Here is a 21,349-nt window from a genome sequence, read left to right as displayed (position 1 = left end):
TTATCTTCAACGAAAATTTCACTGCTTCTTTCAATCTCGACGGTCAGGTTTCCGTGTATGCCGCAAAATACAGCAATTTTAAGATGCAATTATAGAAAACAGCTGTATTATAGAAAATGTTGGTTACCTTGAAACGTCATTCATTAGAATAAGACACGGTCTGGAGCAATGACGGAAGTATAGTACCTAAATAACTTCTGGCTAATACGAACAAATGGAACGGTTAGGAAACGCCTGCAGCAGCAGTGCACATCAAAAAAATAAAAATGAAGTCTTTTATAAGATAATTATCTCCTTTAACCGAGGTATTTCGCAGAAGCTTTTATTTGCACATTGCCCGTTTCTTTGGTAACAAAACGCGCTGCTCACTTTTTTGATAGCTTGAAATCGTCGCAGAAAGAATCTGCTTGGCTGTATGTAAGTTATAAGTATATATATATATACTTATATAAGCTATATAAGCGCACGTAAGCTATTGATTTACTTGACAAAATAAACGATATTTGCCCTCGCGACGATTCTGGCGACGGTTATAATTCATCGCGTACAAAAGGGTGGGAAATTGACAATATCACACCGCAAAAATAGGAGACAAGCTGCAAGATTCGACTAGGCACATTGTAAACAGAAACCAACACCTCCCAGATAATAGCAAGCAGTTACTTATTCAGGGTGTCGATTATCCAGCGAAAATAAAATTCCCTGACTTTTCCAGGTTTTTCCAGGTGTATTTCAAAATATTCCAGGTGCAAAATATCCCCTTAATTTCACTTATCAAAGTGTTTATTTGGCTTAATTGGTTGTTTACTCTTTGTTCCGGATCGTCGTTAGGGGGGCCGATTACCAACGGGACTGGACGTCTTCACACTAAAATAAAACGCTAGATTTATCTTACGGCAACCATCCGCCAACAGCGGTGGTTGCTAGTGCACTGTATTGATTGCTATTTATTATTCGCCTTTTATACACTTGCGGTAAATAGATTTATTACATGGTCAGAATAATAGCCTTTGTGCATCACGTTCAGTTGAACGGACAATAGCGTTTTGTGACTAGCTTCGGCTGGACAATAGACGCTAACTGCGATGGATTACAATGCGGCTTTCTGCCGCAACACTCTTGAATTATCATTTCTTAATGAATTCAATTTTCCTTTTTAATTCAAATTCATCTTTTTATACAAAATTTCTATGTGCAAAATTAAAATTAATTCGAACTTAATTAACGCACATCGAAATTAAAAAATCAAGCTGAATATTGCACCTGGCAGCAATTTTACGAGTCCTGATACTTACTAAATACATTGAAAATATGCTTGTCAAGCAGGGAGGGGTACAGTGGGGAGGCAATAACGAAAAGCTGATGGTTCAAATTGCTAAATTGCAAACATGTGTGGTAAACGCAGAAAATAACCACGCTAATAATTTTCGCGTGGGACTCTAAATAGGTGGAAATTCCGCAATAAATACTGCAAGGTGTCTTTTCTAAACAAAAATGAAATAGTCTGCTGGTTTATCTGGTTGCCAAAGGGTTGTGGGATGAGCCGTATTGCCTGTTAGATCACATGTAATGAATGGGTATAAATCCGCTTCAAACATTTAGTTATGCAAAACAATAAACATAAAAATTGGTCTTTAGTTTAGAACATAATTTGAAAATATTTTCTGACACAAATTCCGATTTGTCTGAGCAGCTAGGCCATCTGTTGTTGTTATCAAAATTTGAGGAAATAATTGTTCATCAGGAACATAAACATTTTTGAGGCCAAGTGACTCAACTAGCATCGCAGCATCTTGTATTATTTAGAACCTGAGCTTCTGTTTTTATTCGACCTACTTGTAGTAAGCTTTCGATATTCAGGAAAACTTCGGGTTTGCGACTCTATCGACCCTCTGCTCGCAGTCGAATTTCGAAGATATGACTGATTTGTTAGACTAAATCAGAATTTTGAAACTGAGATGGCCTTTCATGCGAATACGCATTGAGCATAGGTTTTCACTAGTGATCGACATGAGAATAAAAATTGTAGTACGGGTTCTGGCCCGTTCAGGTTGAACATCGTAGTAAATTTTCAAAGGCTGATCTTGGTTCAGTTTGATTAGTCCTCGTGCCAGTTACAATCCGATCTCGGTCTGGAAGTCTGAAATTATCTAGAGGCAAAATTTGCTGGTAACGGCTTTTTATGCCACTTTCCGTACAAAACAAGCAAACTTTCTATCCACAATTTTTGACCTAAATATCCAATTATTGTCGAAGAATCCAAAAGATATTGATAATGATCAATTAGGTTGTGAGCACTTCCTTTTGAAACCAGAATCGATCAAATCGGTTCAACCGTTGTTGAGGTTTAAAGCAGGTCAGTTGCACATTGATGAAATTCGAAATTTCGAAACTCGGAAATTTGTACGCAGCAGATTGGTTGCACGTGAGCAAAAATTTTCTATTTGATTTGGGCATACGCGAAGACCTTGAATGAAAAGGTGCCAAATATTTGAAGTAAATGTTATTCTTGCGAAGTCTTAACTTTTCCGGTATATTTTCTTCACATGCCAAATGAAATTCCCTGACATTCCCTGACTTTTCCAGGTTGAAACTAATTTCCCTGACATTTCCAGGTTTTCCCTGATTTTCCAGGTAATCGACACCCTGTTATTCATAATACATTTTTTATTTGTCAAGTCAATATATATAGGTACCAACCCATTCATTATTTGAAATTATCGTTTTTGTGATCACGAAATTTTCCTTTTTTCCTAGTAGAGAAATAATGTGTTCAGAAAAAAGAAAAAAGATATTTTTATTCATAGAAATTAATATAAAACTAAACAATAGAAAGTGAATATCCAACATTTATTCCGCGCACTATATAAAACCAAATTTAATACAGTCAACATTTCCATATTACGGATATTTAACTTCTTCACAAGTTAATGTAAAGTTCGTATTTTGCTTTTTTTCGATTCGATTAGTTTTCGATTGATTACGGATGGTATACTAGAACATGCCAGCAAAATCAAACGGGCTATTGACGAATCTGCATTACATTCGCACGAATAGCTCTATTAGACCATTAGAAACTAGTATTATCAAATTGAAATGAAAAAAAAAAGAAAGGACAATGTAAGATAAACAGTACGTAATGTTTAGACCATATTGGGATTATACAATATTACAAAAACGTAATTTTATATAACGTGTTTACGGTATATAAGGCATACCGTAAGTACATAATAAAACGACATCCATTTTTTTCTAACTGATCCAGACCGGTATAAGCTTTTAACCTGATACGCGGCAGTACTGTTTTAATATACATAATAATATAATGCAATGCTACTCTTCGCCTTCGTAGTAAGCTTAGATAGATCTTGGTTATAATAAACAAAGTATAAGAACTAAGTTTGTATTTCCTATTAATAAAAGTCCATTATTTTTTTTTATGATTTTGTGAGCTTAACCGTTATCCGCATGACTAGGATGCATCTGAAACAAATGAGCCGAAAGCGCCGTTTGTGCACAAAAAGCTCTTGGGCAATACGAACAGTATAGTAAATTGAGTGGTTGTGCATTCGGTCCGTGATAACGTTCCTGGTGCTTTTTCAAAAGCCCGATTCTTACGAATCCCAAGGGGCATTGATCGCAGGGATGTGGAAAATCACCGGTATGCTGCGGCATGTGACGGTCCAGGCTGCTCTTGTCCGGAAATAGTCGATTACATTCAATGCACGGAAAGACAATATCAGCGTGACGCATCTTGTGTCTAGTTAGGGCCATTCTACTTTTCATTGATCTAAAGCAAAGATCACATGTGAACACTCGACTTGGTTTGTTTAAATTTAGAGACGGGTATATTCGTTTGATTTCATCTTCTACAGTCTCTTCTACTGAATTGATGGCATTTTTTCTTGACTGTCTTTGTTTCATGTGATAGAATTTGCCTAATGGAATCTCCAAATTTTGAATCGCAGGAATAACGTTTCTATCCAATCGTTCCAAAAGGATTACGAACGGAGTTACAGACGTTTTCGTGACGGCAGAGGACAATACAGAATGTACCTGGGCTGCTTTGCTCGAAACCAAGAGGTCTTGAAGAACGGATTTTTCAGGAAGTATTTGGTCAATAGTGTGTTCCAAGGGTGCTGCATTCAGCGGTAGACTGACTGCTAGTGCGCCACTTTGAGTGGCTTGGATTGATGTAGTTAGATCATAGCTCAAATCGTCATTAGTGACAACTCTTGAATGTGATTCGCCTATATGTCTCTTTAGTGAACCAATAAAATGAAACCGTTTAAAGCACGTAGTGCACTGGTATGGTTTGTTACTTGAATTGAATACTTGATTAGTACCATTAGTTTTATCTGGATGCATATCATCATATTGATAATGTCCTTCTACGACAGCAGGCGCCGGCATTGTTGGTAATTGAACAGGCGAACTTGCGCTTTGTCTTTTTTGCTTCTTCACTGGAGGACTATTTATGGACATGTTCTCCGTCAATATCAAATCACAACGCATGCAACGTTTCCGAAAACGATCAAATTCTTCTAACATCATCCGGCAGGTGTTGCAGACGGCACATGGCTGACTTGCATGTATTGATATATTAATATCTAAATATCGTTTGATAACAGATATCAAAGTTTCACTTGACCGCATCGATATATCAGAAACTAGCAGAAGCTCCGCATTAGATTCAGAAAAGCATAGCCGGCAATAAGATTCTGGTGGTCCACTGGGGCTGTGAATAAAAAAATTAGTTTGCGGAAGTGTCAACTTATTGAATTGAACCTACATCACTAATATTTCTTCTTCCATTACAACGAGGTTTTTTTAGGTACTTAGCAAAGCAAAGTTTGCAAAGAATAGCAAAAGCGAGTTTCAAACACACAATTTTTGTAATTACCTAAACGGATATTTATTAGTATTACTAAAACATTTTTTCCTTTGTGGCGCCTTCTGTCACATCACAATAGAGCTTTCTGACAGCTCAACAGAGATGCCATATTTTCTAAAAAAATGTCTGCAACTGCTCGAAAACCGAAAAAATCGAGCAGTTTTCCGGCTACTCGAATTTTCTGGTTTAAAAATAATCTGCGAAAATCTGCACAGTTTTTTAGGAAGTCTGTAAAAGTTTAAAGAGCTTCGAACAAAAATCTGCACCAAAACAATAAAAGTCATAAAAACTGCAAGTATCTGCAAATTTATAATGATCTGAGACCGTTCCAAAAATCTGGAATTTGCAGACAAATCTGCAAGTCTGGTATCCCTGCAGCTCAAGCACCCACACTAGCGAACACTAGAGACCTAGAGAGCCCAGCGGGGTGGTGTGGCTGTCAAACTACATACATTGTACATGTCCCACTCATTGGTTTTGGTACTTTTGGTTCTAGTGCCTACTTGAAGGTTTATCCATTTTAAGACTACTGAAACTAATTAGAAAGCAGTTAAACACAGCCTTTTAGCTATAATTTAACTAATTTTAGCTGTTATTTTCGGTATACTGGCTGGTTCCAAGGTTCCAAGTTGTCGCCGTCCATTCGCTATGTGCGCGAAACGATGCTGCCACCTTCCCAAGTCTGTTCTATTTGTGAAGTCGGTGCACAGGTTTGTTAAAGAGTGAAAAGGATAGACAAAACTTTGCACCAAATCTTCACAAACTTTCCATATGGCAGTTCCATGAGAGTACAAGAGATCGATTTGTGCTTACATAGCGAATGGATGTTTAGTCCGCTAAATTTTGACAATTTCACACCCCTGAGAGAGCCTTAGAGCAGAGATGCCATATTTTCTGAACAAAAGTCTGGAACTGCTCGAAAACCGAAAAAATCGAGCAGTTTTCCGGCTACTCGAATTTTCTGGTTTGAAAATAAACTGCGAAAATCTGCACACTTTTTTAGGAAGTCTGTGAAAGTTTAAAGAGCTTCGGACAAAAATCTGCACCAGAACAATAAAAGTCAGAAAAACTGCAAATATCTGCAAATTTATAATGATCTGCAAGACCGGCAAGACCGTTCCAAAAATCTGGAATTTGCAGACAAATCTGCAAGTCTGGTATCCCTGCCTTAGAGAGTCGCCATGTGAAACAAATAATCTAGCAACAATCTATAGACCAAATCATCATACCGTCAATTGACAGATACTGGCGCCCTTGTTTACATTTTGGAAAACTTTCTTTTCCGTTTATAGCGAATGTAGCTTGTGTTTTAACATTTTACAGGCATAATAGCTTTTAAATTTAGTCCTAATGCGGTTTAAACTCGGTTTAAATAACAAACTTGCTGTTTAAACAGCTGAAACTTTTTTGGGCTCTGCGGTCTGTTTGTAAACAAGGGCGCCAGTATCTGCCAGATGACGTCACCTTGATTTGGTCTATAGATCATTTTGCGATGACGTCATTTTTCCGTCAAATGACACCACTTGGTGGTTTGTTTACATATTTTTTGTCACATCCAGCAGTTTCGATTTGAAATTTCGTGAAGGATTACTGCATAAGTTTTTGTAAAATGCATGTACGGCACTTTATCTTAAATAAAAACTATAAATTTTTATCATTATCTGCCGGACAAAGATAGAAAACTCAATTCAAAATTTAACACCATGTAAACAAACCACCAAGTGCTGTCAAAAAAGTGTGGTTAGGAGCTCCCGTGTAATGATCTATAGGCAACAATGCAGCTGCGTCTGTCAGTGTTGCCGCACGTACAGATTATTCTGTGCACAACAGACATTTGAAATAAATAACTTTTATAAAATTTGGATATGTATCCCGCATTTTGCACCTTATTGGACACCGCAGTCTAAAAGTGCGACTGGCACAAAAAGTGCGACAATGCGAATGCTGTGAGTAAGAAAGAAAAAGACTGACAACTGCAATGATGCTGTTTTGTTTTGTCATATACATTGGCATTAGAGAAAATAATCTGGATTAATCCAGGTACAGCTGCAAAGCACAATAATTCCTTTTCATGATAATTTTACTACAGTTAATGGTCGTACCGTAAATAGCAGGCTTCATTCTCAGTTTTTTGCTCAGTAGATGCTCATTTGACTGCAGCACCTCAACTAAATAGAATTTGAAAAACTAGTGTAAAGGGCATCAATTATAGAGCTAATTATTATTTACATTATTGTTGAAGAAAGTATAGTTTTATCTTTAGTATTTACGGCGCTATGCGATTGCTACCCCGTTGTTAGCCAAATGACCGCTCTTTTTGCTACCAACTAGGTAGCAGTTCCATAGCGCCATAAATACAAAAGATAGAACTATACTTTCTTCAACAATAATGTAGATAATAATTAGCTCTACAATTGCCCTTTACACCACACTCAAAATATTCTGCACATAACTAATAGTAAATTTCCATATGAAATCTCATATGATTATCATGAGCCGCATATAAACACAACCCTCCCAGAAATACACATAAAAATTATACGCGTATGAATACAGTGGACCCCCGCTCGTTTGAACGACTCCTCATGCAAACTAACGGGGTTTTTTTTTCTTTTTTTGGGTACATTTTCCACTGCGACCAGAGACTAACGGGGTTAGTTTTTAATTTGAACAACTGGTAACCCTAAATATGCTGGAACTTGTGTGAACTGGCCTGCCTTGCTTGTTATTGTTTTGGTGGTTTGATACAGTAGGCAGTTGCAAGCAGCGAATATTCATTCTCCGATCGGATTTCTACCATAATCGTTGGGAAAACGCAATGTGAAACAGATTAAACACGCTAGATCAGCACAAACAAATTGTGTTTATGAGCATTGTCTGCATAAGCAAATGATGTCATATCGAGTATGACGTTTGAACCATTTTTAATTTGTACGTCGTGCAAACCAACGGGGTTCAAATTAAAAAGTGTTCAGATTAAAAACGGTCAAACGAACGGGGGTCCACGGTATAGACCAGGTATGTGACAATGCGAGCTGTCATATACACTTTGCACTAACACATATACACTAGTTCTGAGATTTCGAGCATTTTGTTTGGAAAATTAGTTTTTTTTTAAATCGTTGGATACACAAGATTTGCAAGTTTTTTTTCACAGCTTTTATGTTTATGGTTAGAAGATTATTTCTAATATGTATTTTCACGGATATATCGAAGTGCATCATTCCAAATTGCAAGCGGAAATTTTTTTCGTCAAAACGGTATCAAGATGTTTCAGAGAAATGTTCTTATATCACTTTCCTACGAGTAGTAGAACAAAAAAGAAATTCTTTAAAATGCTCGGACATGATTGTTCAACAAGCAACATGAGCAACATTTTTATCCGCCCGCGATATATTTCGTCTGATTTCTGGTATACTTAAAGTGTTGATTATCCAGGTATACTGGTATACTTAAAGTGTTAAGTGATCCAAGACTGTTTTATAGCAATCTAAGATTACTTGTTATGGTTTTCTACGTAGTGTTGAGACAAGAGCATATATATCAAAAGACGTGAGCGGGCAAATTTATGATAAAAAGGTATCTTGGCACAATATATGAAACACGTCTCGTATAATACCGATTTGACTAATCGGACTGAAGTCATTTCAACAGGCTTGGCATACACTTTTCGCTTCGATTTTGCTCTTTTGATTACTGCATCTCAGCCAAGCAAAATTTAAAAAAGTGATGTATGGGGCGTTTGTAGAATTTGTTTTTATCTACAATATTGCTGAAGTAAGCATTACTGTGCATTTTGTATTTATGGCGCTATAAGGCTGCTACCCTCTTGGTAGCAAAAAGAGCGCTCTTTTTGCTACCAACGGCATTGCTGCCCTACAGCGCGGTAAATACTAAAGATAAAACTTCACTTTCTTCAGCAATAATATAGATAATTACTAGCTCTACAAATGTCCCATACACCACTTTTTCAAATTCTGCTTGGCTGAGGAGCAGTAAAAGAGCAAAATCAAAGCGAAAAGTGTATGCCAAGCCTGCATTTCAAGGTAGAATTTTCTCATCAATATTAAAGAAGTAATTTCTAATAATGACTTAAATTTGAAGATTTTCAAGCAGTAGCACAAGCATCTATTCGAAGAAAACTATTTTCTAAAAGAAGATATCAAAAGCAGATATTCAAGAGCATCATGCAAGCAAACTGTTGGATGGAATTAGGGTTGGGAGTACCGACAGGATTTTTGAGAACCGGTATTTCGGTACTGGATGGATCAGTACCGGTAATACCGGTACTGGTACCGCTTCCCAAAGCTTTAAAAATAAAATCCTTGTTCTTTGAGAAATCTGCTAATACTTTTATTTGAGGTCCAGTTCTAAGTCACTTCACCTCACCTTGTAGTTACCATTTCATTTGTACTGTCACTCTGAGTGACCTGACAGGTAATAGTAGTCACCCAGGTACTTTCAAAATCGCTAATCAAAAATGTATGAAAATGTATGAGAATAGGGCCCTTGTTAAAATGAACAGAGTTAGCGATTGCAAAAATTGGAGTGATTCTAAACGACATCTGGCGAAAGTCGGGAGGATACGACGGCTGTGCACCGAAATCTGTTCTTTTCAAAAATCCCAACGATACCATGAATAGAGGGGCCCAACGACCAGGTTGTAGCCGACTTCGAGAAGCTCAATGAATTGATGACCTAGTACAGTGGAGACAAGTTTTTGATACAACACGACCCCCGGTTGTATATTGCTAGAGGAGAAGCATGCAAAATGCAACTTTAAGATGCACAGAATATTAAATGTACTGTTCACCATGAGAAAGCGAATCTGCCAAACGCTGAAAATGCTTCCTCAGACCATATCGCTGAAGGACAGGCTGTACTCAAGGTACCGAAAAGCATAGTCCAATACTTGCTCTTCAATTCTTGAGTGCGAATTCATTCCGCATAGTGTTTTGATAGTGTTTTGGTCTAACCGAGCTCCTTAAAGCTTGAAATGCTATAGGCGTCTGAAGTCCGTTCTAATTTTTCCTTCATGATCAACTAGCCATATTCATTCCAATAAGGCCATTGCAAATCAATTTAAAAGTTTTTGTCAACCCCCCCCCCTCCCCTTGGAAATTGGCTTGAAAAATCGGGGGGCAAAAAAATAATTGGCAGGATATGAGTTAAATTCTTTATATAAAATCGATTGTATGTAGGCTCTACAGCCTGAAAAACTTGAAAAATGAGTGTACGAGTTGAGCTAACGCTTCTAGCATGAAATAGAAATGGAAATTCAAACAGCGGAATTTCCGAAAATCGGCCAAATTTCTTTCGTTTTTGTCTTTTTTTCGTAGATTTTTGCATGGAAATTAACAACTAATATATTAAAAGCAAGAATAGATTTGGCTTTCACGTTTAAACTTAAAATAAAAATGCCTAAAATCCATATTTTTTTGCACGATTAAAAAATTCTCTATGTTTTTTTTTGCCCCCCCCCCCCCCCCCCCTTTCAGTGGCCCAACACCGGAGGGACAAAAACTTTTTAAAATATTTGTAATGGCCTAACTAACGCTCAACAATTTCCTCAATCTCGTTACTGGTGTTAAATCGTTGTAGTAACTCATCCGCTAGCTTTATCAAAATATAGCGCGTAGTTTTAGAAATTATTTTGAATTTGTTATCTTCGATTTTAAGGCCGAATGTTAGAAAAATTGCATAATTAATCAGTACCGAAAGTACCGGTTTTCTCTTGTGCCAGTACCGGTATTTCGGTACTGGAAAATCAGGCGGTAGTACCGGTATTCCCGGTTCCGGCTCTCCCGGTATCCCAACCCTAGATGGAATGTGTGAATGGATGCGCTTTTTTTAGGGTTTGGGCTATCCTGCACGCGAGCAACCAGGTTACAAAAGTTGGCGCGAGTGTTCAAGGGTTAATATTTTTTGACCGGCAAAACCAATTCTGAATTTTTTTTTTATATTTGCAGCATTAAAACCTCTAATTTGATGCCAAACTAATTTAAACTAGATAGATTATCTAAGATGAAATCGTCGAAAATTGCTGTAAATTTTAATGTGTTGTATACGATTGCTCATAACTTTTGTATTAAACGTCCAATCAAAAAACAAATCAATATCTATTAGGCTATATTACCTTTCAAATCAGAATAATAGCGCATAAATCGGTTCAGCCATCTCTGAGAAACAGGCGATCATTTGTACCTAGTCAAAACAGGTTTTTAAGGCTAACTTTTAAACTGTTTGTCCGTTTTCAATAAAACTTGGTAAAGAGTTTAGTAACAGCCAGAGCTTTCGTTTGGTACTAAGATCGTTAAAATTGGTTGCGTAGTTCCGTAGAAACGCGTGTCACGTAGTTTTCACATTTTTGCTTATAACTTTTTAACGAAACGTCGGACCGCAGAGCAATTCAATGGAATGGAATGCATTTGGAAGCATTTGATCAATATAGCATTCCAGGATATACCGTTGCGGCTTGTTTAGCACACTTGACATGCTGGCGGTGTTGCTATTTTTGCCAGAGAATCAGTTCAATTCAACCTTCGTCTCAACGAAGTGAATGATGGCAACTGGTTTTTGGGCATTTTCGTCGAAAAACTCGAACAGGTGGTACAATTTAGATCTCCTGCGCCTTAAACGTAAGAGAAATAAATGGTACAAAAAGTTATGTAGATTTAATAGCGAAAATCATTGGAATAAGTACACGATAGCGCGGAATAAATATTCACAAGAGATTAACAAAACTCGCCGTGAATATATCTATCTATATCTATGGAAGATCTATCTGCATCAAAACAACAGCTAAGAGTTGTGGAAAATTTTCAAGAATTTATTAAAACCAAGTAATTGCAAACCGCAATCCATAATTTTTAATGGCACGTTAGAACAGTCTGAACAAGTAATCGCATCTAAGTTTAATAATTATTTTGTCGAGAGTGTTTCAATAATCAATCAATCCATTGAATTAGTCGATGAGCCGAATGAAATAAAACAGCCAATCAATAGTATCTGTAGATTTGAAGGTTTTCACTAAATTACATTAGAAGAACTTAGAAATATTTGCTTTTCATTAGGAAAATCAACTGGAGTAGACAACGTAAATGCTAGAGTTATTCAAGATTGCTTTCATGTCATTGGCCACGCCGTATTGGAGGTGATTAATGAATTGTTGCAAACTGGGCATGTTCCTCAAGTGTGGAAAGAATCGTTGATTATTCCGATTTAAAAGGTTGCTGGAACGATTAAAGCCGAAGAGTTTCGTCTCACCAACATGTTGCATACTTTAGAAAAAATCCTAGAACTTGCTGTTAAAGGCCAGCTGGTGGAATATTTAGGTAGTAATTCCTTGTTGATACCGGAACAATCGGGCTATCGAGAAGGTCATTCTTGTGAAACCGCATTGATATTGGTGTTGGCAAAGTGGAAAGACTACTTAGAGCGTAAAGACATAATAGTTGCTGTTTTCTTGGATCTGAAACGCACTTTTGAGACAATATCGAGGCCCTTATTGTTGAGAACAATCAAGTGCTTTGGAATTACGAGTATTGCATTCAAATGGTTTGAAAGCTATTTGTCTAGCAGAACACAACGGACCGCTTTTAATGATTCTGTATCTAGTCCAGTGGGCAACAATCTTAGTGTACCCAAGGTAGTGTGTTAGGGCCCCTTTTGTTTATTATGTACATTAATGTCATGCGAAGGGGTGAACGTTTTTGTGACATCAATCTTTTTACAGATGACACCGTATTGTTCATTGCAGCCAAAGATTTAGATGAAGCTGTATTACATTTAAACGAAGATTTACGTTATCTGAGTAGATGGTTGAAGTATAAGCAACTGAAATTGAATATAACTAAAACAAAATGTATGGTTATTTCGCGAAATCGATTAGATGAAAATGTCTCAATTCAGATTGATGACGAGACAATTGAACGCGTTCGGGAGATTAAATACCTTGGAGTGATTATTGATGACAAACTAAAGTTCAATGCTCAGATTGACAATGTCATTAAGAAAATTGCCAAGAAGTATGGAATTCGATGCCGATTGAAAAACGATTTGCATTAAAATACAGCTATACAAATCAATCATCTCTCCTCACTTGGCCAGTCCATTTTATTCCTAGCCAATGAGACACAAATATTGAGGTTCAACGCTTGCAGAATAAAATAATGCGTTTGATTTTAAAATGTGATAGATTTACATCCTCGATCTTCATGCTGGATGCTTTGCAATGGTTATCTGTGAAGCAAAGAATTGTTTACCTTACTATGATGTTTATTTTTTAAGTAGTCAACGGTTTGCTACCTCGATATTTGTGTGATCAACTTGAAAGAGGAAGAGGCCTTCAGAGATATAATACATACTAGAAACGCGGATGAAGCAAGAACACCTAATTTTTTGTCATATGCTTCACAAAATTCATTGTTTTACAAAGGAATAAATGTCTTCAATTCAATTCAATTCAATTCAATTCACACTATGTGTCATTACTGTGCAAAAAACTTTCTATCCAAGTGAATCAAAACACCACATTGACCATACTTTCTAACCACATCTGCCCTACTTTCTGCCAACAGCAGAAATGATGTCATACTTTATGTGAAAAACATCTTAGAAAACATGGTAACTGCTAAAAAAAAATTTAATCAATAGAATGCTACATCATTTAGGAACGATAAAAGGATCTTTCCGAATGCAACAACTTTTATGTGGTCGCAATTGTAAGATGCACAATTCACAGCGCATTTAAGGCCGCCTGGTGACAAACTTATGAAATTATATCCCCCAAACGAAAGGTCTTGACCTACTGATTAACCCATTTCCTCCCAGCGTTGCGAAAACGCAACGCACTTTCATTCGTTTCTATTAGAGAAGGCCCTGTTGAAGATATCAACTTGGACCCTGAGAAACAAAGAAAGATTGGAAAAAAATCTAATCGACCTGTTTGTGCTCAAAGGTCAGATGTTACATGTAACATAATTACAGCTGTGACAAAACAACAGGTTTTGCTATTTTTCAGACAGTTAAGGAAAAATGCTCAAAACTCGATTTTACCTCTATTAACGCCTGACCTATCAATCAGTGTTAGTAAGAATCGGTTGCTTGCCAAAAAAAAACTTTGTTTCATAATTTTGATTATGTTTGTAATTTTAAGATAGGTTTGAAGCTTTACATTGCGAAAACTCAACGCTAGGAAGTAACGATATTCAAAATTTGCAACGGGAACGTTTGTATTCGTTCGTTCGCTGCGGTGTTTCATTTGATGTCGTTGCTTTTTAGTAAACAAATGAATGTAAATCTTATCTTTCGCTTATTTAAAATATCCCGGAAACATTTAGTTTACAGGAGTTTAGGAAAAGTTTACATAACATAGCATTCGCAGCTTCAAACACTGATGACAGATGGAGAAGCCGTTGTGATAAGAGCGTAATAAAATTGTTAAAGTACCTTTGCCTCTGGAATATCTGGAGGAATTGAGTGATGGCAACGACAGTTTCATGGACCCAAATTTAATGTTACAACCTTTCCGGAACGTGTTGGTAGGCATTTAATCATCTGCGATGACATGCAATTAGCATTCAAACTGCATACTATGCGTCTAGTGCAAAGATGGTCTCCAACCCAAATGTTTTGATACCTATCATAAAACATAACATATAACTTTTTTCGGGTGAGTGAATTGCAGTGAGTGCCGCTTAGATAATTTTCGTCGTATAAAATTTATAATTACTGTGATAGTTTTGTCAATTTTTATTCGCGATTGCTATTATCTAATACGCAAAGATCAGATTCATCAGAATCAAGTGAAGTTCATACGATAATCCAAGCCGTTATTCGTTTTTTTTTCGAACTTATTTTCGTCAAGCAACGATACGATGTCGAGCATTTGTTTTTCCTGCGCGAATGAGTTACCCGGTGAGGAGGAAATAACCTGTAAAGGATTTTGCAAATCTACATTTCATTTGGACTGTGTCGGACTTACAAATGAAGTAAGGGAGTTGATACGCAGCCGCGAACAACTGTTTTGGATGTGCGCGGCATGCACCAAAATGATGAAAAATGCCACATTTCGTCAAGCAATCGCTTCTACAAACGAAGCTATGCTTCATCTCGAGGTGCAACAGAATAAAGTGTTAGCAGAGTTGCGAAGCGAAGTGCAAAAAAATACCGCAAAGATCAATACTATTCTTGATCTTACACCCCGTACTCCAAAACGCACTGCAAGCTTCAACTTCCCACCTCAAACTGCTAAACGTGTCCGAGTTGGTGCCAGTGGCGAAGCAGTAATGCGTAGCCAGCAGCGCACTGAGTTTATGGGTAACAAAGAGGTCGATGCCAATATAATAGTGCCGCTCGCTCGAGAGGAGACAAAATGCTGGCTGTATCTATCGAAATTTGATCCACGAGCCACCGTGGAAGAAATTTCGAACTTAGTGCGCAGCAATTTGGAAATTGAACCGGAATCCGCAATTGATATCGTTAAACTTGTTCCTCGGGATAGAAGACTGGAAGAGCTTAGCTATGTGTCTTTCAGGGTTGGAATTGGATCGGAATATAAAGAAAAAGCCATGTCTGCCTCATCTTGGCAGAAGGGTATTTATTTCCGTGAGTTTGAATTCACTCGCGGGATTCAGCCGAAATTATTTCCTATTCCCCCGCCAAGCCAGCCAAACGAGTAATCCCCGATATTCTGCTTCGCCTCGTTTTTCACCGTTACTTAATGATTCCACTTGTCCAGAAGTGTATAACTGTTGCTTGCGTGATTCATCTGTTAAACAAAATTGCTATCAGTATCAAAAAAATGAAATAAGCTTGCACATATATTACCAGAATATGAATAGTATCCGAAGCAGTAGCCGGCTCGAAGCTGTCTTCATGTCCGCACTGGAGCGTGATTTCGATGTTTATGTTTTCTGTGAAACAAATTTAAATGAATCAATTCAAAATTCGTTTGTGTTTCCACAATCGTTTGTAGTTTACCGTTGCGATAGATCCTCATCGAATTCTGATAAAACCAGCGGCGGTGGTGTACTGATTGCTGTTAATCAGAAGTTTTATAGTAGCGTTATTTTCGAATCGTCCTGCAATGAGGAAATTACCGTTAAAATTCGATTGAACAAAATTGAAATTATTCTTTGTTGTGTATACATACCTCCTGATTCGCATTTTGGTCGCTATGCATCATACGTAGAAAGCATCCGCATTATTGTAGATTCATCGTCACCTGAAAGCAAAATTGTTGTCGTGGGTGATTTCAATCTTAAAAACACAACTTGGTGTCGTGAAACTGAAAAGGATTTGCATTTCTTACCTTATCAAGTACGTCAGCCAGAAGAAGAACTGTTCGTTGATTCGATGGCTGCTTGTGGCTTTTTCCAAATTTGCGGTATCCCGAATCAAAACAACAGATTTCTCGATTTGTTGTTTACAACAGATGATGAGTGCTGTCGTATTGAGGTGAGTGATCCGCTGATCAAGACAGAAGTGCATCATAATGCTATGTCAATTGACGTTACTTTTACTGAGTTGCCTAAGGCATCTAATGATTTTGTCGCACACTCCGATAAAGCGATAAAGGTTTTAGACACTCGCCTAATCGACGATGCTATGAGTGCACGGATTACCGAGGAATTGCAAGATGTAGACTGGCGCGGCGTATTTATTTCTAACGATGCTTTTAATAGGGACGATATGAAACCTCACGTTGCTTCTATGTTGGATTTTCTACGGAAATTTTCCGTTTTGAATATAATTGACGGTGATACGTGGAATACCGAAACAGCACTTGACTACAATGTGATTGTGTTTTATTATATTATATACGGCATATTATCACGCCATTGCCGTGTAAGAAACGTGAAAGACAACCGCAAATATCCGGTATGGTTCGATTACGAAACGATAAAATTGCTTAGGGAAAAAAAGAAGCTCTACAACAAATTTCGACGGACGCGGTATGTAGCTGATGAAATTGCGTATAATCGGACAAGAGACAACTTCAAAGAAAGAAACCGATTACTGCACCGCTCGTATTTAGACGGGCTGCAAAGAAATATCCAGTCTAACCCAAAATGTTTCTGAAATTTCATAAACAGCAAACGTAAAGACAAAGGTGTTCCTGTAAACGTTGTTCTAAATAACAGGAAAAGTGAAAATGTTCAAGACACCGTCGATTTGTTTGCTGATTTCTTTAAAAGTATCTACGACCGTGCAACCGTTACCAATGTCTCTGAATTTGTCGCACCCAACATGAGCATGCCTGTAATCAATTTAGATATCGAAACAATTTGTAATAAAATAAAATCGCTAGATGAATCAAAAGGACCTGGACCGGATGGGATACCGAACTCTTTGCTTAAGAAATGTGTGGATGGCTTGCTGCTTCCGCTGCTCATACTTTTCAACACATCTTTAACGACAGGATTGTTCCCAGACATCTGGAAAATATCACATATTGTACCAATTCACAAAAATGGTTCGAAAACGTTTGTTGAAAATTATAGAGGTGTTTCCATTTTATCGGCTATTCCAAAAATGTTTGAAAGCATTGTTTATGATTATGTGTATACGTGGATCGAGCCTCTAATCCTAAACTGTCAACACGGATTTGTTAAAAAACGCTCAACAGTGACAAATTTAACCGAATTTGTTTCCAGAACTGTGCAATGGATGTCGGCTGGTTACCAAGTGGACACTATTTATACGGATATGTCAAAAGCGTTTGATTTGGTCAACATAAATGCAATGATTGCGGTTTTGCGAAAATATGGAGTTGATGGGGTTTGTTTAGAATGGATGCATTCATACTTGACTAACCGTTTGCAGTATGTAAGGCTACACAACACTGATTCCAAAGTGTTTGTAACAAGTTCAGGAGTACCTCAAGGGAGTCATTTGGGACCTCTATTATTCGTGGTTGTCATGAATGAACTCCCTGATACGTTAGTGGATGTATTCGTGTTAATTTATGCTGACGACGTAAAAATATTTATACCTGTGCGCGGCTTGAAAGATTGCACGATTCTTCAAGAGAATTTAAATCGTTTTCTCCACTTTTGTGAACTGTTTGGGTTAAAAATGAACGTTGCCAAGTGTAACGTGATTTCATTCGGTCGCAATTCTAACAAAATTGAGTATGAATACCACCTCGGTGCGGATTTAGTCCCAAGGAAAACGTGCCATTGCGATTTAGGCGTGGAAATGGACAGTGAACTGACCTTTAGTAAACATGTCGAGAAAATTGTAACGAAAGCGAACTCGTTATTTGGCATGGTGAAGCGATACAGCCGCGAACTAGATGATCCGTACACGATAATCGCTATATACAATGGTTTGGTTCGCACGACCATCGAGTACGCAAGCGTGGTGTGGCGACCAATTTATAACGTATACATCAATCGAATTGAGCGGGTACAGAAAAAATTTGTGCGATATGCTGTGCGTAATCTTGGTTGGAGAGACGAAATGCCGGACTACCGATCGCTATGTTTACTAGTAGGAATCAACAGTCTCAGCGATCGAAGAATTTTGATAGATGTGTTGTTTCTCAAAGACGTTTCTGGAAAATACAGTGCTCCATATTTGTGCAGCCAGGTGACGAACTACGAAGGTAGAACCAACCTAAGAAGGGTTAGGCCGTTTCACCTATCAAACAGGTCGCAGAATTACGCCCGGAACGAGCCCATGTATCGGATAATGGGTGTTTACAATAATCTTCATCCCGTCATTTCTGTTAATATGTCTAGTGTTCAAATAAAATCTAGTCTTAGGGAATATTTTAACAATTCCATGTAATGTCGATAAGTCATTTTTTGTATGTATTTATATTTTTTAAGTCTGATAACGGGCAAAGCCTACACATCAATAAAGACAAATCAAATCAAATCAAATAACACTCTAAGTCGTTCATTTAATCTTTATTAATACTCAAAATCACAAAAAAATCCCAAATTTGATTTAACGGTAAAAAAGTATGAAGCATTTATATGCATAATAATGAAGGTATGCAAAAACGGTATACCCTTAACGCCCAGCGTTGCGTTTTCGCAACGTAGCGTAGGGTCAAAATTAAAAATACATGACAGCGGCTTTTTCTTAGTTGACCTAAAAGAGAATTTTCCTGAAAGTTTCAACTTTCTATTCCTGCTGGGAAAAGTATGGGGCTTAATGGGTTAACTTTGCTGAAGACAGTAACTTTCTATATAGTCAGGATTCCGAGATATTTCGAGATAAAGAGTCTTGTACAAAATACAACGCGCGAGTATTCGTGTTATAAAAGTTGGCGCGAGTAACGTATTGTTAACTGATTCTACCTGTAAATAGGTCGAATTTAGCTAAAGCTAGCTTGAAACTACTCAAAATGCCCTTAAAGTGTACAAACTCAAACTTTGTGTAAAAATTTCAACCAATTTTGGCTACTTGCTACCGATAATTGAATTATTTTCTATGACAAATAACGCACTTTTAAGTTCATACTACTAATTTTTTGGTTGAAAAACTACTAGGGTGTCGACTCAAATCCAAAAATAAAATTCCCAATTTTCCCTGATGCATCAAATATTTTTCCCTGACCCTCAAAACTCTAACATAACGCTTATTTGGGCGATTTCTGGCTTAACTTTTTAACCCTTTAGCATGTTTATGTTTTAAGTATGTACACATATCAAAGATTCAGATTCTTAACCTATTTCTTACCAGCGTTTTGAAAACGCAACACACTCTTCCATCAAGTCTAGGAACAGTTATTCCGTTCTGTTTGCGGTATCAACTTGAATCCAAAGAAACAAAGATTGAGAAAAATTCTAATCCACCTGTTTGTTACATACAACAAAATTACATACAACAAGGGTAACTTCCCAACAAACATTTTTGTTTAAGAGTAGCTTGTTCAACTACTGTATAGCTAAAAGCAATGGAACAAGCGCTTGATAAGCAGCTATACAACAAAAATGTTCCTTGGGTTTACCTTTGGAAGGTGGACACATGCCTGCGGTTTTTAGTTGAACTAAAACAAAACTTTACTGGAAGTTTCTGCTTGTTATCTCTGCTGGAAAAAGTATGGGGTTAAGGAGATGATTACCTAAAGATTTTTGGTACAAAAATGTGCGTTATGCTGGCCTCGAGGTACAGCAAAAGTTAAGCTAGATATATAGTTAGAAAACGTCCAGATGACAAATATTTTAACCTTCAATGGTGAACAGTTTGCGAAGTACAGAGGCTATAGATTACAGAGGCTACAAGGCACTCAAAAACCGCTAAATTTTGAATCAAACCGGAGAGTACTAAAGAATCTGACTAGAGAAGTGACAGGTAACTCATTTTCGGTTTGTCGAAACCAAGTGCGTATGAATGTCGATAAAACCTTCTGAATCTTTTGCTCGAAAACTTGCGGAGTATCAGTCGATGAACGCGACTGAAAATAATGACTGCAAGTAAACGGCAACAAATATCATCGTATCATTACGAAATCGATCCGTGCTGCCTAACGAAAACACCAGGCAATCAAATTTGTATCGTACAGTCCATAAAACCGCCTAAATGTTGAACTCGAAAAAATATTCTTTGAACTTTTCCTAGCAACTTTGAACAGAGTCACGCACAACAACCATCGTTGAGCAAATCAGGTGTAATGATGACAGGAGGCCGCGAGTGACTGAGCTCCAATGTCTTTTCTTTAGACAGATTCTTTATCACTACGCATACGCGCGCATAGGCACGTATAGTTGAATCAATAAATATAGGCACTCAAAAATGTGTACATCGTACTGGTTGTCGGCTGGCGATGGATGATGGTTGAGAGCGGACCGCTCGTTCGTTCGTTCACGCATGCATGTATGATCTCGCTCTCTCGCTCGGCCGGCCGCCCGTCGTTCGAAGACACACCGTCTCTCAGCCGGTTCGTGCTGTATCGTGTTGTTGTCGTGCATGTGCCGTCGGGTGACTGCCGCTGCCGCTGCCGGGTGACTATCTCGACGAACGATGTGCACGAGTACGAGAGTCGACCGCTGCCGCCGGGCTGGTTGCTGTCTGGCTGGCTGGTCGTCGGCTGCCACCGGCGGCCGGCATGTGGTGGCTGCTTCGGCGGTCGCCATGTTTCGGCTGTTGTGCGCGAGCAGCATGGGGCGCACGTGTAGTACCGATTGGGTATACTCTGTACCCAATTGTGCTGGCACACACTAGACTAGAAGCCGACAGTCGGGCTGGAACCAGTTGGACTTGGACTTTTTTTTTTTGCGTCTTGGAGTGCACTAGCGCGCTTGTGTCATGGTCGGCACACCCTAGTAGAGACGCTATGGTGGCCCAGACTAACGACACAGTTTCGGTGCCGTACGGCATATCATGCCAACTGTTTGTACATTTCTCTAAGTCTTGAAACTTAGAGGTTTGCGTCCTGGAGTGCACTAGCGCGCTTGTGTCATGGTCGGCACACCCTAGTAGAGACGCTATGGTGGC

At 38.1% G+C, this 21,349-nt stretch overlaps 1 protein-coding gene and 1 long non-coding RNA gene across 2 annotated transcripts; both read right to left on the bottom strand.

Moving 5' to 3' along the window:
- Nucleotides 1–3,119: 3,119 nt before the first annotated feature.
- On the bottom strand, nt 3,120–4,935 carry LOC128745339 (zinc finger protein Xfin-like). Its single transcript, XM_053842382.1, has 2 exons — nt 4,793–4,935; nt 3,120–4,738 (listed from the first exon to the last, which is right to left on the bottom strand). The coding sequence occupies exons 1-2, from the start codon at nt 4,813–4,815 to the stop codon at nt 3,454–3,456; spliced, it is 1,308 nt and encodes a 435-aa protein (XP_053698357.1). The 5' UTR covers nt 4,816–4,935; the 3' UTR covers nt 3,120–3,453.
- Nucleotides 4,936–15,484: 10,549 nt separating this feature from the next.
- Nucleotides 15,485–16,324, bottom strand: LOC128732647 (uncharacterized). The gene is made up of 5 exons (XR_008411823.1): nt 16,209–16,324; nt 16,050–16,121; nt 15,878–15,978; nt 15,725–15,810; nt 15,485–15,665 (listed from the first exon to the last, which is right to left on the bottom strand). It is a non-coding gene; the product is annotated as an uncharacterized LOC128732647 (long non-coding RNA).
- Between the last annotated feature and the right edge of the window lie 5,025 nt (nt 16,325–21,349).

This window comes from Sabethes cyaneus, chromosome 1 (assembly GCF_943734655.1).
Source record: "Sabethes cyaneus chromosome 1, idSabCyanKW18_F2, whole genome shotgun sequence".
Classification (NCBI taxonomy): Eukaryota; Metazoa; Arthropoda; class Insecta; order Diptera; family Culicidae; genus Sabethes; species Sabethes cyaneus.
Note: the sequence above shows the minus strand (reverse complement) of the source record. Positions and strands in the feature narration are given on the sequence as shown.